This window comes from Spinacia oleracea, chromosome 4 (genome assembly GCF_020520425.1).
Source record: "Spinacia oleracea cultivar Varoflay chromosome 4, BTI_SOV_V1, whole genome shotgun sequence".
Taxonomy (NCBI): domain Eukaryota; kingdom Viridiplantae; phylum Streptophyta; class Magnoliopsida; order Caryophyllales; family Amaranthaceae; genus Spinacia; species Spinacia oleracea.
This window is the reverse complement of record NC_079490.1, coordinates 135883088-135902667: the sequence shown is the minus strand read 5'-3', so window position 1 is coordinate 135902667 and position 19580 is coordinate 135883088. Positions and strand designations below refer to the sequence as shown.

The 19580-nt window shown below is 37.0% G+C and overlaps 1 protein-coding gene, 1 long non-coding RNA gene and 1 other non-coding gene across 4 annotated transcripts; 2 read left to right on the top strand and 1 right to left on the bottom strand.

The window, feature by feature from the left end:
- The first annotated feature begins 4925 nt into the window (after positions 1-4925).
- Positions 4926-9853, top strand: LOC110793676 (uncharacterized). 2 transcript variants are annotated; one of them, XM_021998577.2, is made up of 2 exons: positions 4926-5218; positions 9251-9853. In XM_021998577.2, exons 1-2 carry the CDS (start codon positions 4985-4987, stop codon positions 9695-9697), a joined length of 681 nt encoding a protein of 226 aa, XP_021854269.1. In that variant the 5' UTR covers positions 4926-4984; the 3' UTR covers positions 9698-9853. The 2 variants fall into 2 exon arrangements, with proteins under 2 accessions (XP_021854269.1, XP_021854270.1); XM_021998578.2 differs by lacking the exon at positions 4926-5218 and adding an exon at positions 7702-8003.
- Positions 9854-9992: 139 nt separating this feature from the next.
- On the bottom strand, positions 9993-10064 carry TRNAH-GUG (transfer RNA histidin (anticodon GUG)). The gene has a single exon. It is a non-coding gene; the product is annotated as a tRNA-His (tRNA).
- A 4840-nt stretch (positions 10065-14904) lies between these two features.
- LOC110793672 (uncharacterized) lies at positions 14905-15940 on the top strand. The gene is made up of 2 exons (XR_002534757.2): positions 14905-15459; positions 15769-15940. It is a non-coding gene; the product is annotated as an uncharacterized lncRNA (long non-coding RNA).
- Positions 15941-19580: the final 3640 nt, after the last annotated feature.

Genomic DNA, 19580 nt, shown 5'->3' with positions numbered 1-19580 from the left:
CCGTTTACATGTTTTATGTGGCACATTCAAGGTTTCTAAGACCGATTTTAATCAATTTAAACACATTTAAGTCTTATTTGGTCGATATAGGTCATATATAGGCTAAATAAGGCGTTTTCGCTCCCATTTTTCAACTAAAGGACCTAACTCCTAAGGGATGATTTTAAACTTAAAACATGTTTTATAAGCTTTGTTTGAACTTGTTAAGACACATTCAAAAATATTTACTCACATTTAAGGCTTATTTGGTCGCTGTAGGTCATATTTTGCCTAAAATGTCATTTTCTCGCCCAACTTTGAGCTAAGGAACCAAACTTATCATTTCAAACCGTTTACATGCTTTATCTGGCACATTCAAGGTTTCTAAGACTGATTTTAATCAATTTAAGCACATTTAAGTCTTATTTGGTCGATATAGGTCATATATAGGCTAAATAAGGCGTTTTCGCTCCCATTTTTCAACTAAAGGAACTAAGGGTTGATTTTAAACTTAAAACAAGTTTTATAAGCTTAGTTTGAACTTGTTAAGACACATGCAAAAGTATTTACTAACCAATCTCTACACATCTCACACTAATCATGTTACTAAACCTATTATATAGTCTAACTAACGCTCGAAGTTTTCTAAATAAACACTCAAATAATTGTTATTATTAATTATATAAAAATCAATAATTATTAATGATATAAAGTTAAATAATTTATTAATGATATAATGATCAATAATTTACTTAAACACACTTATAAATTATATAAAGTTCAATAATTTACTTATAAATTATATATCAATAATTACTTAAACACAAGCCTATTAGGATAAAAATCAAATATAAATAATAAAATGCATTTATAATAAACACCTAAACATGCACAAATTTATTCAATACAATTACTTACTACTCAAATTCATTCTTTAAATTATTAGTTGTTCTCATATTGCATTCCTTGAAAATTTCATAAAATTTCCATACATCAAATTAAATATGGCATTCCTTGAAAATTTGGCATAAAATTAAATTTCATAAAATCAAATTTCATAAAATCATTCACATGCATCAAATTAAATATGACATTCCTTGAAAACTTCATAAAATCATACACATGCATCAAATTAAATATGACATTCCTTGAAAATTTCATAAAATTTCCATAATTTCCATCATTTAATTTTCTAACAAGTCATTCAATAAATTCATTGAAAAAACTACCCATTGACCCATAATAAGTCATTAAGTCAACAAAATTAGAAGAGAAAAAAGTTACCTTCAAAGATCGAAGAGTTCGCAGAGTTCATAGAGAAAAACTACATCTGATATAAACAACAAAGTTAGGGTTTGAAAAATTAAAGCATTATATTATGAAAAATGAAGAACAAAGGTTACCTGGGGTGGGAAATCGTCGACGGGTTCCGGCTGAGTAGGTGGTCCGGTCCGGCTAGTGGTCCGACTGGGTGGTGCTGCTTGCGCCAACGCGCGCAGCTGGCTGGGTGGGGCCGTGCGCGGCTAGGCTGGGTGGAACCGTCCGCAGCTGGGCGGGTGACAACGTCGGCGGTTTAGGAGGCGGCGACGGTTGGGAGGTGTGGGAGGCGGCGATGGTTGGGAGGTGTGGCCTCATCGGCTGCGTCATCGGCTAAGTTGAGAGCTTTTGCGTTTTTTTTTTTGTTTTTTTTTAATGTACGAAGTCCTCTTTCGTTGGTCGGCATTAATGTGATTGCCAATTAATTAGTTGCCTTTTTTAAAAAATAAAAATAAAATATTAGCGACCGCTTACATGGTCGGAGAAATTAAATAGGCGGTAATTAAAATTTTAAATGTGTTTTGAAAGTAGTCGGGTATTTACCGACTGCTCTTTAGTCGGAATGCACGTAAAATCAATCCATGAATTACCGACCGATTTAAAAGCGGTCGGTAAATTTAAAAATTACCAACCGCTTATAATTCGGTCGGTAAATTAGCGACTGTTTTTTTCCCGGTCGATAAATTTAGTTTTACTGACTACTTTTATGGCGGTCGGTAAATGCAGTTGGTAATCAAGCGCTTTCTTGTAGTGAAAATTTCTTTGATTAACTTTGTCATTTGGTATACCATAAATTAAAACATAGCAAATGCCATTAAAGCGAGTTCTTACTAGATTAAAGCGTGTGTGAAAATAATAAATGGGCATACATTAGGATGTGTCATGAGGCGACATATTTATAGTATTTCATAATAAATGTTAATGGGCTTTATTATGATGGGTCTGGGCCATAGAGAGGATTTGGAACAATTAAGGAAAACGGACACATATTATTAGACTAGTGGACTTTTAAACTACAGACTCAATTTGAAGCCAATTCGACACCCAAACACATACTATTGTGTCTGCCAATGATGTAGTGAAATGGTCCATTTTTCATCAAATATGGATAACAGCCACACTAACTTGCCCTACCATAATACTCCTAGCTAGTTGCTAGATGAAAAATTCCACTTTGCTTTTATGTATCCTCAATATTTCTTCAAATTGAATATGCTTGAGATCGGAGAACTACTAAATTTAATTTTGGAATTAAGTTTCGTTCTATTTAATTTATTTTGTTTTAACTTATATTATTTAAACTTATCTTATATGATAAAGACTTATTTTGTCTGAAATAAATTTATTTGTGTATAAAATCTTATTAATTATGTCTGAAATAAGTCAAAATAAGTCAATGGAACAAAATAAATCCTTACTTTCACATATTTAAGAGAGACTACATGCAGGTTGAGTCTAGTTTTGAATAATTAATAATGGGGTAATTTAAATTAGTTAAAATAAAATAGGAGATGAGATCTAGTACGAGTAAATGATTCATTCATTTCTGTGAAATACTCCCTCCGTCCCGAAATACTCGACCCGGTTTGACCGGCACAGAGTTTAAGGAACTTGAATTGACTTATTTAATTTAATAGGTAATAGTTGATAGTGGGGTATTATTTTAATGTAGTTAGTGGGAGGTGGGTTAAGAGGTGGGGTTGGGGGAGAGTAGGGGTTGAATTTTTAATTATTTTTTGTATGGAGTAGGGGTAGGTGGGTTAATAGGGGTGGAGTGAGAAATAATATAATATTGTTAGAATATTTCCATTTTTAGAAACATGTCAAGTATTAAGGGACGGCTCGATAAGGAAAACAGGTCAAATATTCCGAGACGGAGGGAGTACTAAGTTTTATTCAATATTTAGTCGAAGGAATCTTGTTTTATTGCTTAAGCGGATATAAAGCAAGAAAACTTACCAATTGAGGTTGGCATGAGTGGTTAAGGGTCTCTTGCTCCTTAACCAAGGTCTCGGATTCGAGCCTTGGGAATGGAAAAAATCTCAATTGGGAGGGATGCTGCCCATCGAGGTACCCATGCAAACTCCCACGGGAGATTACCTCGCCGAAGGCGGTGGGAACTCCTCGTAGTAGAACCAAAAAAAAAAGAAAACTAACTAGTCTAACACGGTCCCATAGTTCGACGCAGGCCCATCCTCAATCCTCATTACACGAATCTAGTTAGTGTCGTTGCAATCAATCACGCATTATTGCATTGCTTTGCTCTACCAACTTGACAACTTGCTCATCTCTCTCTCAATGCCAAGTAGGATATGCACGTACTGTAAAAACTAGGAATACTACGTACTCCCTCAGTTGCATAATATCTTTAAAGTAATTATTTGTATAAACATTAAGATAAAAGTAGAAAATTTGGTTGAATAAAAATAAAATATGGATATAAAGTAAGAGAAATGTGTATAAGGGTGGGTAATTAGAAGAAAAAAATGAATAAATTAAAATAAAGTGCGTGAAAATTTGTAAATACCGTAGGGTAAGGTAATACTCCCTCCGTCCCATAATATAGTGCCCGTTTGACCAAAATCACGGTTATTAAGGTAAAGGATAACATTGATAATAAAAACAATAATGATTTGTACTTTCAAGATAAAACAATAATGATGCTGGAGCAACGTCTTAGTGGTGAAGTTTTGGTTGTGTTCTGTTAGTTTTGTGGCATGTAGCTGTAATGTTTTGACATTTTTGGTTTGTTTAATATAGTTCTAATTACCTTTCTCAAAAAAAAAAAAGATAAAGTACATGTTAGTTGGCAAAAATGAAGAGATAAATTATAGATTAAAGGTGTGTACATAATAAATAGGCCTAAAAAGGACAAAAATCAAGCACATGGGTTGAATAAAAGTCAAAAAGTACAATTTTCAAAGTAAAAATTAATGGTTTAAAATAGAAATAGGCACATCATTTAGGGACACCATTTTAGGAAAACAGGCACTATATTATGGGACGGAGGGAGTAGATATTTATGTCCAAAAATTGAATAAAGTAAATTGTAAAGGATAAATTGTTTTTGACCACCTAAAAAACTAAAACTTGTATTTTACCACCTAAAAAATCAAAACTTGTATTTTACCAACTAAAAAATGGAAAAATAGATGAAAATGTTATGTGGGGGGGCCACAATAACGGTGATGTTTCTGATATGTTCTATTCTTCTACGATTTCATGTATGTAACTCTCTTCTCTTCCCCCGTTTTTTATGTTCCATGAATTCACATAATTTTTCACCATCATTAATTGATAAAATTGACAAAATTCAATGGAAGTAAAGAGATAAGGGGAAAACAGTTACAAAAAATCACAAAAGGAGTGCTAAAAATTGGGGGGAAATTACAATAGTTAGACACGCATAAAGGTTTTATCTATTTTTTCATTTCAGGTCATAAAAAAAAAATTTTAATTTTTTTAGGTGGTAAAAGACCATTTTTCAATTTTTGTAGGTAATAAAAAACACTTTGTCCAAATTGTAAAGAACGTTATAAAATGGACTAAAATGGAAAATGTAAAATCATCTTGAAACGGAGAGATAGAGTATTATTTTATCATATATATACTGCTGCTACACTTGTTATATATGTTCATAAACAGAACAAGCTAGACTCCCCAACACATAAATAAATCACATCATATCATGTCTCACATATTAGTCATTTTATCCTCCTTCGTGCTACTCCTCGTCGTCACCCATGCAACCGCGATAACATACACAGTCACAAACAACGCCTCGAACACTGCTGGTGGACGTCGATTTACAAAAGAGATTGGGGCTTCCTATGCCCGTCGAACCCTCGCTTCTGCTACAGACTTTGTTTGGAAATCATTGCAGATAACCAACCCAGCTGACCGTATCGATACTGTCCACAAGGTTTACCCTCTTTTACATTTTTTTTTTGTATACTTTGAATTATATTTAATCCTATATTTAATTTCTCTAATGATCGAATCAAATGATTCCAATGAACACAAAAAATTGGAGTATTATCCATGCGGGCTAGAAGATGGCTATAATGGGTCATGTGGGTCCGACCCAATTATCACCCACTACACAACCCGTTCAACTTGAATATTGGTCGAGTGTTTCCAATACAATTCGATCATCTCGACCATCCCATCGAACCCGACATAATCCACTATGGCACACCCGACCAACCTAACCCACCTAACCATGTGACCAACCAGATCCACTATCCTAATTTAAACTATTTTATTTGTTTAAAATGCTACTCCATTCGTCCCAAAATTATTGTTTTGTTTCTAATTTTAGCTACTAAGGTCCTCACTTTCTCATGTACTATATTAATTAAAAACCTTGTACTTTATTCCAATTTCCTATGTACTATATTCTCTTTCACATGTACGTTATTCCTCTTTTCCACACAACTCAATCATCATTTGTACTTTATTCTACTTTTTCATGTACTATATTCCACTTTTCTTAAAATCCAATTTTAATTTTATTGTTTAAATGTACATTAACCACATTTATATGAGTATGTGAATAACATAAAAATAATTAATTTAAGTTTATATAAAATATATGACTAGAACCGCTTTAACATATAGAACCACTACTAGTGTTAGTGGTTAACCTAAGAGTGGGCATGTTTGGGACCGATGAAAGCAACAACCATATCAGTTATCACCCTTAGTTCGGACTATGTAGAGAGCTACAAAGGGAACGTGAAGATAGAAGTAACAGGCATTATATATCACGAGATGACCCATCACCCATGTGTGGCAATGGACTAGCAATGGGTTAGCCCCTCGAGGGTTAACCACCGGGATAGCGGATTTTGTAAGGCTTAAGGCAGGTTATGTCGCCTCTAATTGGGGTGAAAATGGACACGGTGATAATTGGGATGATGGTTTTGATGTTACGGCCAGATTCCTAGATTATTGTAACACTTTGAAACAAGGGTTTGTGGCTAAGCTTAATAAGAAAATGAGGAACCAATATAGCGATGCTTACTTCAATCATTTGTTGGGTAAGTCCGTTTATCACTTGTGGACCGACTACAAGGCCAAGTACAATAAACATCATTGATGTTAATTACGTAGTAATAACAAACTCAATCATGGACATTATATAAATTTATTGATGCTTTCGTCAATAAATTACGTTTTCATTATGTATTATGTTAAATGTTTAATTCTACTTCATTGTTAATTAAGACCCTTGTAAAAGGATTAAGGATGGTCATGCAATTAATTATCTTTTGAGGATATGAACTGATTAAATCATCATTGACGTTAAGTGGATGTGTTTACCTTTTTTTTCCCCTTCCAAAACTCTAGCTAGCCTCCAACACTAACGCTTTAGGAGCTGTCATGGGGAAATCCCGTCGCTAATGGCCAATAAAATCGTTGATTAATGACGGGATTTCCTGCCGCGAACCCGTCATAAAATGAGGCTGTCGTTAATGGAAAATCCCGTTGTTAACCCGTCGTAAAAGACATTTGCGACGGTTGTTCCCGTCTTTGTTTGGTTGTTAACCCGTCGCAAAAGGGCTTTTACGACGGGAATTTTAACCCGTCGTAATTAGGTTGTCGTTAAAGATACAAATTCGTGTAGTGGTATAACATGCTGCGTTTACTTTGTACGTCATATTCAAATTAAAACTGACTAAAAATAACTCAATAATCTATACTAATATATTAAAAGGCGTTTAGGAAAACGTATATGTGTCACGTATACTTCCTCCTTATACGCCACATCACCACTAATAAGCATGACGGCATGTTATTGACAAAGCAAGGATCGAACATCAAACTTCATGGATTAAAGTTTCATTTTCTACCATCTCAACTAGCTACAATATTTGTTATATTTTCCAATATAAATGTAAAATACAGTCTTTTAACAATGGGTACATTTTTACAAAAAGTAAAACCCGGATCAAAGTCCGGGCCACACACTAGTGGGGTGTTAAAAGATGAAAAGCAAGTCTACAATAATACATTCCAAAGAACTAATAGAAATTAAATATTTATTTATTTATTTATTTATTTATTTATTTATTTATTTATTTATTTATTTATTTATTTATTTATTTATTTATATTTTGTTTTTATTTTTGATGAGATGATCGACCAAGTCTTGTATCCAAATTGGTCATAATTTGAATAAAAGAATTAAACGAGTATGAGTCATCAATGTACAACAAGTCAAAGTCTACAAGAAATGAGAATACAAACCAAGTCAAATATCAAAAAACATGCATACAAAAATTGTCAAAAATTGTGGCAATGCGTTTTACATTCATCATCTTCAACTAATTTAGGTAACATCATTTACTTCCATTTCAACACTTTGCCAATGCAACTTGCTTACCACAACTCACACTCAAAAATAGTATATATACATGTAGTATTAGCTACAACTAAGTATACCAAACCGACAAAACAACCCTCCTCACAATATGTCTCCCTTTGTTATCTTAACCTCCTTCCTTCTCCTCCTCCTCGCCACCGGAGTTACCGCGGTCACTTACTCGGTCACCAACACCGCCACCAACACCGCTGGCGGAACCCGATTCAACAATGAAGTTGGGTCTGACTATGCTCGACAAACTCTTTCATCTGCCACGGACTTTATTTGGAATACTTTTCAACAAACTAACCCGGCTGACCGTAAAAGCACTATCCAACAGGTTACTCTCTAATTCTATTTACCATATTTTTTAAGCATTTGTTCTAAGACAATTTAGAAAAACTTAAGTGTTAAATTATGCAACTCAATTCAAATTTCTAGCTACAATTAATTTAAGCTACAAAGTTTTACATTGGTTGGCTACAATACTTTGTAGGTCCCTGTACTTATTTTAATTTATTTATTTGATCCAAAATAAATTATTCAATTTCCAACAAGATTTTGAGCTACCTGCTCAAAAAAGGTATAAAATTTAATAGTTAATTATGTCACTGATGTATCAACGGTTGGCTACCCACTCACATATTTTTATTTTTTTGTGAGCAAGTCCTTTTTTTGACCACTGAAGTTGCTCAAATCAAATACTTTCTCTTTTCTTAGATGAACTATTATAAAAACATGTTTGTCAATGAACATCTAACCATTGATATTTTCACCAAGTAAAAGTTATTACGCATTATATACAATTGAATTCTTTAAAATATATATTGGGGCGAATCTAACAAGACCTCGCGTGACTTTTTTTAAGATAAATCACTAAAGTTAGTCAAACTGGATTTTGGTAAATAGTGAAGAAGTCATGTGTGTCAATCTGTCATTAAAATGAAAGGATAGATTATGGGGTACGACTATACATAGGTTTTTTTAATTGGGTGATGGAAGATTGGATCATTGGAATGTTATACTCCGTAGTAGTCTAATAATGGCATGCAAAGTAATCAATCGTATACGTGTGCATTAAATAGTGTTGATCGACGGATCATGTATAAATCTATAACAAAATAAGAAGACTTTTTTCAAGAGCAACAACAAATGTTATCTATCTATAATATATATTAAAAGCAGTTTGCAATCAAGTTCATCTGTCACGTTGCGCTCTCCCTCTTTCCTCTCTAAAGAGTCTTACTCCATGCAATTACATACAATAAAAAATAAAAATATTGTTTAATATAAGACTCGAACTCTCAACCTCAAGTTTCAAACAATAAAGACTTATCCACCAACCTATATGTCACATTAGATTTCTTTCTTTACAAACAAAATATAATAAATGACAAAATAGTAAAGAAAGAAAATAATAGACGCATTTAATCACATTCTTTTTATGTAGTAGCATAAATATGATTTTTTATGTAATGACCCGGGGCATCGCCCGGGATCAAAAACTAGTAGTAAAATAATTAGTCGTTCAATTCTATTGCTTCACGAAATTCAATATCTTAATTTATAAATTAAAAAATGTAACAGGTGAGCCTTACAGTAGAGACCATGGACGGGGTAGCCTACACAAGCAACGACCAAATCCACTTGAGTGCGAACTATGTGCAAGGCTACTCAGGCAACGTGAAGACTGAAGTAACGGGTGTATTGTACCACGAAATGACCCATGTGTGGCAATGGACCGGGAATGGGCAAGCCCCGGGTGGGTTGATTGAGGGGATCGCGGATTATGTGAGGCTTAAGGCTGGTTATGCTCCGTCTCATTGGGTTAGAGCCGGTCAAGGTAACAGGTGGGATCAAGGTTATGATGTTACGGCCAGGTTCCTAGACTATTGTAACAGTTTGAGAAACGGGTTTGTGGCCGAGCTTAACAAGAAAATGAGGGGTGGGTATAGTGATGCTTTCTTCAATGATTTGTTAGGTAAGTCTGTAAATCAGCTTTGGACTGATTATAAGGCCAAGTTCAACAATTAAGTTAATTAAATTATGATGTAAGTCATGTAACACTCAATATACTTGTATTACGTCGCACTAAAAAAAATATTTATATACTTGTTGTACTTAGAAGCTAAGCAGAAGAATAACCGATAATTGTAATAAAGTACCATTATCAAATACTTCATGACTATCTATGTTATGTTTATAGTAGTTAGTACTTACGACGTTCCTTTTTTCCGTGGTTCTAAGGTATCAAAGCGTTAAAAAAGTATTTGAGCAAGAAAAATATAACTGGATGATCGAAGAGGGGGGAAAACAACATGTCAAAATTTGTGGCTGCTGGGATTCGAGCCCAGGTCTCCACGGCCACAACGTGGAATTCTAACCACTAAACTACAGCCACTTTGTTGTTTTGGTTGTACCAAATAGGTAATAAATATAGTATTTGATGCACGTTTCTGCACCCTTAAAAGTAGTAGCAGTATAAGTTGAACAAAATTGAAGTAGTAGCAGTATATAGTTACTTAACTGATACTCCGTACTGTATGTTTATGCCAAATTTCGTATGGACGACCTTTGGTTGGGACATAGACGACTAGATAAAATAAAGTATGTAAATGACATGAAATAAAGGGCGGAAATAAAGAGAGACAAGACAAGGGATGGTGACGCGGAAAACCCGAAAGGGATAAAAACCGCGGGTGGCCATGAGTCCACTAGGTAATAGGCGTAAAAAGCCTTACTGAGTACAATTACATTGTATATTCGCAAGAACGTAAATATAGCTAATATAACAGGGTAAACACAAGTAGGTGTGGCAAATATTGTGGGAGTACGTAAGCGGACGAGACATTCAGGGAAGACTCGTTGTGAAAGAGCTTTATAATAGGGCAGTAGGCTTAATGCAAGGGTAGGTGTATAAAGAGAGTGTAATTGGTTTAGTATACCTTGGCTAAAGATGAACGACAATGGTTAATATCTTGATGGAATACCCATGTGGAAGATAAGAGGAAGGCTAGCTTATATTTGTTGTAGGAGCTACGGGAAAAGCCATCGGATCCCAGGAGCATGAAGGGATAGTATATATATATACCGTAGCCGTTCGGATAACGTGTGTTAGTGGAGTAAATGGCAGAACATGGGAAGCGTGGGTTTCATTGTAGGCGTTCTAGATGGAGATTGGAAGTGGCCTCTCATTGCGGATTCATGGTCTTTATATAGTACTAGGTCAAGCATAGAAGACAGAATAATGCCGTTAGTTATTCCTTGATACTCTCAACTGATCCCTTGATCTCCTCTAACTGTTTGTTTGACCCTTGCTAGCTTCCTTGACCTTGTCCAACAAGCATATAGTGGAGATGATGGCTCCTTGAATATAGGAACCAACCTTGACTGCTTCCTTAATAGGATCCGAGGACGGACTGACTTGCGATGACTTGTTCCAGCGTCGACCTCACGTCGTACAAAACGACCAATAACAATAGCCCCCATTTTCCTAATTGTAGGGAGTCGAAAGTTAGGAAAATAATCTTCAAAGTCTGTCACCGCGTTCATATGATGTCGATGCTAATCTGTCATTGTCTTCGTCTTGTCCGTCGTCTTCCATACTTAATCTTGATCAGTGGCGTCGCAACTTGGTGTCATCCATGATTTTTGACAGCACTTGACGTCATCATGCGTATATTGGCGTCTTCATGTTGGTGTCCTTAGCTTAATTAGACGTAAACCTGACATCTTGTGAAAGAATCGTTCCTCTTAACGAGCGTGAGACAACAGAATGTAATTCTCAAAAAACCTGTGCGAAGACATATATGTTGAGACACAACGTTAGTTAGGTATCTAGCGTCATGGCCAACTTTTGTATCTTCGTCTGTCGTTTGATATTCCAACCAGGCTGCGGAGATTGCACGATGTACTCCTCGTGGTACGGTGTCGATTCCCTACCAGCAGGAACCGACCCTTCTTGCTCTGATATTGACTCTCGGCGTCTAGTGGACCTTTCTCTGCGCCGAGAACTATGCCTTTTTCTTCTGCCCGGATTTTCACTGCATATAAGTATTGGTTCAGGTTGTGCTGGCAGTACCACTTCATGCTCTAGGGTTTCGTAGAGATTTCTAACCGGTATCGCACCCTGGCGACTACCGGTAACCACGATCTGATTTCCTTCTGTCCTCTCCGAGGACAATTCAGCCATTGCCTTCATGACGGCCGAAGCCGTCAGAAGCTGTTGTGGTGTGAACCTTTGGGACAACGCCGAGAGGTTGCTCTGAATCTGTGGGGGGGGATGGAGAATCCTGTGCCCTTTCTTCCATGGACGTCTCATCCTCTATGAGTACGTCGTTCGGGTTTTCAAAACCTGGGGGTGCGATGCTTATCTGTGACTTGAGTGCTTTTGGGGGAGGATTGGTAAGTGGTGTGACTTGGCTGGTTGAGACAGGTAAGAGAGAAGGTTTGACTGTCGTGGCTTGTGCTACTGGTGTTGGTGTGATCACTGCTGATTGTGGGAGATTGTTGTTTTTTCTAGGTTTTTTGTTGTTGGTATCCATGGTGGCTGATTAGCTTGACAAGATTGGGAAGTCCCCTCCTTCTAGCGCCAATTGTTCCGGTAAGATTTGGGAACGGTTGGAGAGGTCTTGCTGGTCGTGTATTGTTGTTATCCTGATGATATCCTGCGCAGATAACAAAGATGAACTAGCCTCGAGGGTGATTCGAGGATCCCCCATCCGATGCTAAAGTCAGGTATGATAAGTAATAAGTATTTTGGACTTAAAGGAAATGATTGTGTTTGCGTACCTTTTTGTAATAAATGAAGCTCATATATATAGGCGCGGGTCGGGCGTACGGACAAATGGGTCCTACGCGATTGATAGCGACCCGTTGACTTCTTGATTTGGTCATGTGCCGCCTCCCTACCGGCTTTCAAGAGATGCTGGTAGGGAATAATAGCTGCCGTTAAGGATCATTGGCTTTTATCCTTAACAGCTTGGGGATGCTACCAGCCAGCTGGTAGCACACCCGTACAATAACCATTATTTTAATTTTGTTCTTATTCTTCATTTCTGATTAAGAGTTGTTTCAGTTTAGGTAAGTTTAATTTTGGATACATCATTGTTATAGATGGATTCGCTGAAGAAAATCCAATCTGTGGTAAAGTCAAGGTCTTGACTCTTGAGGACATAAGAGGCTAGATGGCCTAGTTCAATTTTAGCTGTTAAGTTAATCCATTTACTGTAACACTAGTGTGGAATCTATCATCTAAAAGGCATTTGCAATTGAGCTACCTGGATTATATTTATCTAATACACATTGCATATTCTTTTCAGAAATCTGTCTTGCAAACTTGGTAAATGCTATGACCAAGGAAAAGGTCGAGTTATATTTACAGTGTTGTTTCTGTTATCAGTTCTTGTATTGTATGGATTTGCATCTTGTAACTTGTTACTTCTTAAAAGTAATTAGGGACGTCATGGTAATTGAATTAGCTGTGTACTAATGGGAATGGGAAAGATGAGGAGGAAGGAGGTTTGCCTTTGTAATACACTTGTCAGTTTTAATGTAATACCGGCACTTAAGAAATGTTGCTGACCCGTAATGTATCTAATTATGCTATGTAGTTTTTAACCCTTCTTAATCCTAAAAGTTTAATTGTTTGATTGTTTTGGGATTTATCAAACCTTCTTTTATATGCGAGAAACCAGATTCTGGACAAAAGCTCAGCTTCAGCTTTCTCTAATATGGATTATGTTCACCGTAAATATTCCTGCCTGACATTTTGCACGTTCAAGTATTTGGTAAACTTACTGTGAGTGTCTATAATTAAATGCAGGTATATTGAATTCTATGATGCTATGTCTGTGCCAATGGCTATTGCTATGACTGGCCAGCTATTTCTTGGGCAGCCTGTGATGGTGAAACCATCTGAAGTTGAAAAGAACCTACAACTTGTACTGGTTCAACTGTTACGGGCCCTCATGGACCGACTGATAGAAAGTTGTACGTTGGTAATTTACACTTTAATATGAAAGAGCAGCAATTGCGTCAGGTAGTCCATCCTTGTTTTCATGTTTTTCGTTCCCTTTGCCTTTTTATGCGTTTTGACGAAATCCAACTTTACAAGATGATATTCAGAATTAATGTTGCTCCGCATCATGTGACTATAATTATGCTGAAGAGTATTGTTGTAAGCTTGTAACCTCTACTTTTATTGATGATCAAGGACCTCGCATCATTGCATAGCAAGCAAATTAATTTTATGGTAGGTGTTGGAGTGGTAAATTAGTCAATACATGTTTGGTTATATTGTCAAATAATATTGTCTATAACATGTTTATATCTTAATTTCTGGACTTGTAGTGAGAATTGATGATGGACACTTTCGTTTAAGTGTTTAACTCCTCGAGATTTTATTTGCTGCGCATTCTGTATTATCCGGTATTATGATTTAATAGGTTAAAAGATAAAGCAGTGATATACTTGTAATCATGAGCTGATGTGATTCCTATTCTTTGTTTGTTGTGGGCAGATCTTTGAATCACATGTGACATGTCCCTTTGGAGCTGGTGCAACTTCCCCTTCCCCTTGACCTTGAGACTGGACACTGCAAAGGTTTTGGGTTTGTTCAAGTCAGTGAAAAGTTAGTGGTCTATTGGTCTGTATTCTGGCTGATATTTTGTTTTATTGACAGTTTGGTCAAGTTGAACATGCAAAAGCAGCACAGTTAAATTTAAATGGGAGAGAAGTTGCTGGCAGATATATTAAGGTAGGTTGTTACGATTGGATCTTATTGGGTCTATGATCTATCTTTTTATTTAGACTAGTTACTCTTTGTTCATACTTCTCTCGTCTCTATTCTTCTGTAACAGATCCATATATGATCCAAAACTATTTGAATGTATTTATCTACGCCTATCTGAAGTTATTAGACAGTAGGCATTGCTAGGAACTGTTGATTAGGTTGTTTATACTAGCATAGCTCGAGTGTTTTTTAACAAAAATATTTTGTGGCATACAGTCCAATGGAACTGATCGATTGATAATAAAATTCATATAGCATTTGTATAGAGAAAAGGTTCTTTGCTGACAAGTGCACTTGTGAGTAATATGACTTTCATGTGCTTAACAAGTTACGGAGTATATCTTTTTCTTGTGAGTTGTGACAGCGTTCTTTCAACTTTTCACAAGTAACTCAACCCATTAACATTATCAGCTGACAAAGATTGTGGAAGATTATGAAGTCCTTTAGATTTTTTTAATATACTTGATATGTTTTGTTTTAAAAAATACTTGGTTCTTTTGTTGCAATGCTTGACTTTTGCGCTATTACTTTGAGTATATTTGGTGTTTTATAATTGAAAAAATAATCACGTTTGATCTTTGTAGATTCATCCCAGTGTATATTTTCAAAATATCAAGTTATAATTTTATTATTGACAACTAAAGATGTGAATGATTGATGATTTGCATTGGGAAGCGTGAAAATAGGACAATTGCAATTTAAAAAACACTGAGGAAGTGAAGTTGCTATTTTAATAAGTGAGAACTGAGAAGGGACACTGAAAAAAGAATTCATGAGCTTAGCATCTCTTTTATATATGGCTTTAAATGCCATCTCTTTTCCTTGGGGGTAATATTTGTTGTCTTGTATGCAGCATTGCAGGAAGTCTTGGTGAATATGGGTTTGCAGACACAGTGCTGGTCATATCTACCTGCGTTTTGACAGCAAGGAAGCTGCGATGAATGCCCAGCGTGGAATGCATACGAGGTGGTTTGGTCGTAGGTTGATATCAGCCAGCTACATGGTAACACATTCTTATTTTACATTTTGATCTCTCAGAACTTGCCATTGTCGGATTACATTGTGGTGTTCTGGATCTGTCTGTTTCTTTGTTTACATAACTTATCTTCATAACGATGTTGGTCTTGTCCATTCCTACTTATAATAAAGTCCATAGTGGTAGATCTGGTGACTGGTGAAGCTGGGAGTTTCTCATGAGTGATTTTGAAGATGATTAGTAGCCATAAAACAACCGACTTATAAGTTTAGTGTGGTGTGCTCTGTGCTCATCTTTTAGGATTATCTGATGGATAGTACCTTGGTTTATTTGCAGCAACCTCAAAAATATGAAGCTATGTTTGTAGATGTTTATACTTGAAGATTGCAGCAACCTCATGGATTCTGTCCGAGCGATAATTAATCTGTACTCCGTATTTTGTAGTGGTTGGATTTTTTTAGATTATCACAGTTACTTCTATGTAATATTATTGCCATTTAGCAGTTTAGCATCTGCAAGCTCTCGTAAGAAGAAGAAACAAAGCATCTGCAAGCTGCCATTAATGACCATTTCCGTACACGTTCTTATTTGGTTCCTTTTTCTATGTTCTCAATCTAATTCCTATTATTTGGTACCTTAAATAAAGGAAAAATCATACTCAGCCCAGTGGCGGCACCAGAAAATGTGTGTTAAGGGTTCGAAATTAAAACATGAGTCATATTTTTTGTGCATAGCGTAGAGTAGTAGATTTTAGGCAAATTTGCCAAAAAGGACCTTTTATAACACAAATTTTGCGAGAAAGGACCTTATATAATTTTTTTTGTGAAAACACACCTTAAAGTAATTTTTTTTTGTGAGAAAGGACCTAAGGGAATTTTCCGGCAATTGACTTGCACGTGAGCAGCACGCGTGGCTTACGTTGGCTAAAGACACTGATTTTCCCGAGTCTTGAATTTTCAAACTTGATTTTATTTCGATTTTTTTTTCAACTTTAGGTTTTAAAGCTTAGAATTTTGGAGGAAAATTGGGTGTGATTGGCAAAATAAAGCCACACGTGCTTCTCACGTGCAAGTCAATGGACGGAAAAGCTCAGTCAATGCCGGAAACTTACTTTTGGTTGTCTTTCGCAAAAAAAAATTATATTAAGGTGTGATTTCACAAAAAATATATATATAAGGTCCTTTCTCGCAAAAAAAATTTACATTAAGGTGTGATTTCACAAAAAAATTATATAAGGTCATTTCTCACAAAATTTGGGTTATAAAAGGTCCTTTTTAGCAAATTTGCCTAGATTTTATTGATTTTTTGGGGGTGCAAATAACTAATTTTATACGTACTATATAAGAAAATAATTAAAGATTTTTTTAAAGAAAATAAATAAAAATAAAATCTAATTTTTTAAAGGCATTGGATAATTTATCGAATTTGAAAGACATTTAGTAGTAGGAACGTATAAAAAAATTACGCCGCTACTAAGAAAGAGAAAAAAAAAGAGTTTAAAGTCTTGGAATATCACATGCTAGGACTTGAACCCGCGATTACACAATGCACACCAAACATAAGAATGTTTCAACTCTGACCAGCATTCCAGCTATTCCTTTGTGTATATTTTGAGCGCTAAAATGTATATAACATTGAAATTTGATAGTTTCAGAAACTTAAGAACCTCTTCTTTGTTTTGCCAGTACGGGTTCAGTTGAACCCACTGAACCCGTACTGGCACCGCCACTGACTCAGCCGCATGAATGTAGAATGTAGAATGTAGGAGTTTACAATTTCACAACACTTGACACGAATATGTCACTACAAATAAATTTAGAAATTACTTTGGATTGATCAAAATAATTTTTAACAATTTGTTTGAAACAACATATATACTGTTAATTGTTAAAACTTTAAATTCTTTTAAACCGTTTCAACCAAAATAGAAATTCTCTAAAATGAAAATAAAATTATCTCAAATTTACGGGTTTCTAGAGCCTAGTGTACGTACCTCATCCGGCTTGGGGCTAGCCCAAGCCTATTAGTCTAATAGTCTATTACAATAAGGATTAAGGGGTGAGGGATCTAATAGAACACGAAATAATCAGCTATCATAGGGGTCAGTTAGAGACTTAGAGATAAACGAGGTACCCCGTATTTAATTTGTGTGGACATTTTCCCCCTTAACACTAAAATAAGTTTAGTTTACATTCATTTAGTCAAAACTAGTATAGAACTCGTGCGATGCACGGTTTTTATAATCTATACATAATGTTGGGTTCCCAATTGACTATCAGTTGGGCCACTAAGTTCAAAGCCCAATGGCTCAATACAGCAGCATCAAACCCACAAGCACTACATTCCAAAAAGGCTATTCATCCACCAATCAAGGCCCAAGGCCCACTTGCAATAAATGACCTAAGGGAATTTATTGTACAAACACTATAAATAAGCCGTCATGGCTCACATACCAAGGTACGTCCATTTCACGCCATAAGACTACTCTTCTAGAGAACTTCTCTCTCTAGAATCCGAGCATTGTTCTTACTTAGGCATCGGAGGGGCTTTCCTCGGAAACACCCCCGAGCTAGTAACTTGTTTATTGTGCAGGTTGATTTGGACACGACACATTCGAGCTAGCAAGATCTTCAACACACACAAAAATGGCCTTCATTCGAAGCCCATTGTTTCATCCACTTCCACACCGGAACAATTTGGCGCCGTCTGTGGGGAAGAACACTTGAAAGCTCCGAAAAACACTTCACTTTCCACGTAAAAAATGGAAATGCCCAACAATGACAACCAGGTGGGAGATGTCCTTGTCCAAACGGATTCGGAATCCGATGGAGGTGAACAGCTGCACTCAGTGGCGAGATCGCAGCCAACAAGGGCCACCGCCACGACCAGCAGACCACTCCCTTCTCGAGAAGAGCTCGCTGCGGCCATGACCATCATGCAGAACTTCCTCTTCAACGAGAAAGAACAAGCCCAGGCAGCAGCACGGCGAGAGGCGAGGAGGGCTAGGCGACAAGTATTGCTGAACATGCCCTCGACTGACGAGGACAATGTAAGGCCCGAGCAAGATCTCTCCACAATGTCAGGAACGCACCTAATGACAAGGTGGAGAGAGAGCACGTGGGATACGCAGCAGAGAGCGGCACAGCAGCCAGAGTGGTTCGCAACACCGTCTCCAACACCGCAAGCCCTCCAAAGCGGAGCAAGTGATCGCACTCGGATCCGAAGCTCGGTCCATAGCAAACTGCGACCTTCAGTTCATGATAGGCTGGGTAGCCCCTGTGGATCCAGTAGACAACCCGAAGGCAGTGGCCAGTCGAGAAGGAGAATGAGAAGTGACCGAACTCCTAGCCCCCTACACGCCCCCGAGCAATCCCTTAGAGGGAACTCGAAGAGCGAAGGTATCAGGGCGAGGCTAGGAAAGAGGATCATGACTCCAGCATCGTCCCCATTCTCGGACGACATTGTCACGGAGACAATCCCCAAAGTGAGGCTGCCAGCACACTTGACATACAACGGGATTACGAATCCGAGGGATCACGTCATCTCTTATGAACAACAGATGTTTCTGAGCCCCTACTCCGAAGTCTGTTGGTGCAAATACTTCCCAACCACGCTGACAGGAGTTGCAGGAGAATGGTTCAGATCGTTGCCGAAGGGATCGATCAAAAGTTGGAAGAAGCTGAAGAAAAGGTTATGCGTGGAGTTCGTGAGCAACAATCGCCCAGAACGAACCACTGCCGAGCTAACTTCTATACAGCAAGAAAGGGATGAGAGCCTGCGAGACTTCATGGCCAGATTCATGAAGGAATCCACCAACATTCCGAACCTACAGCCAGACGTGGCAATCTTCGCTTTGAAGCACGCGCTACGGGAGGGAAAATTTCGAGACAAACTGACAATGAAAAATCCCTCCAAGATAGCGGACGTGCTCCAAATGGCAGATGCGTTCATCAGAACAGAAGAGTTCAACAAGGCCGCAGCAAGGCTAAGAGGATCCTCAGATCCGAAAGATAACAAAACAAATCAGAGTAAGCCCGAGGGCAACTCGAGAAAGGGGAAAGAGAAGGTGGGTGCGAGAGATGCGAGCCCAAAGAAGGATGGGAAAAAGGGTGAGTTTTAACCCAAATACACCAACTACACTCCACTCG

What these genes read in the sequence shown, in the direction of transcription:
- LOC110793676 (XM_021998577.2), top strand. Translation starts at nt 4,985, where the DNA reads ATGTCTCACATATTAGTCATTTTATCCTCCTTCGTGCTACTCCTCGTC. An exon ending in GTATCGATACTGTCCACAAG is followed by an intron (nt 5,219 to 9,250) that starts GTTTACCCTCTT and finishes AAAATGTAACAG; the next exon opens with GTGAGCCTTACAGTAGAGAC.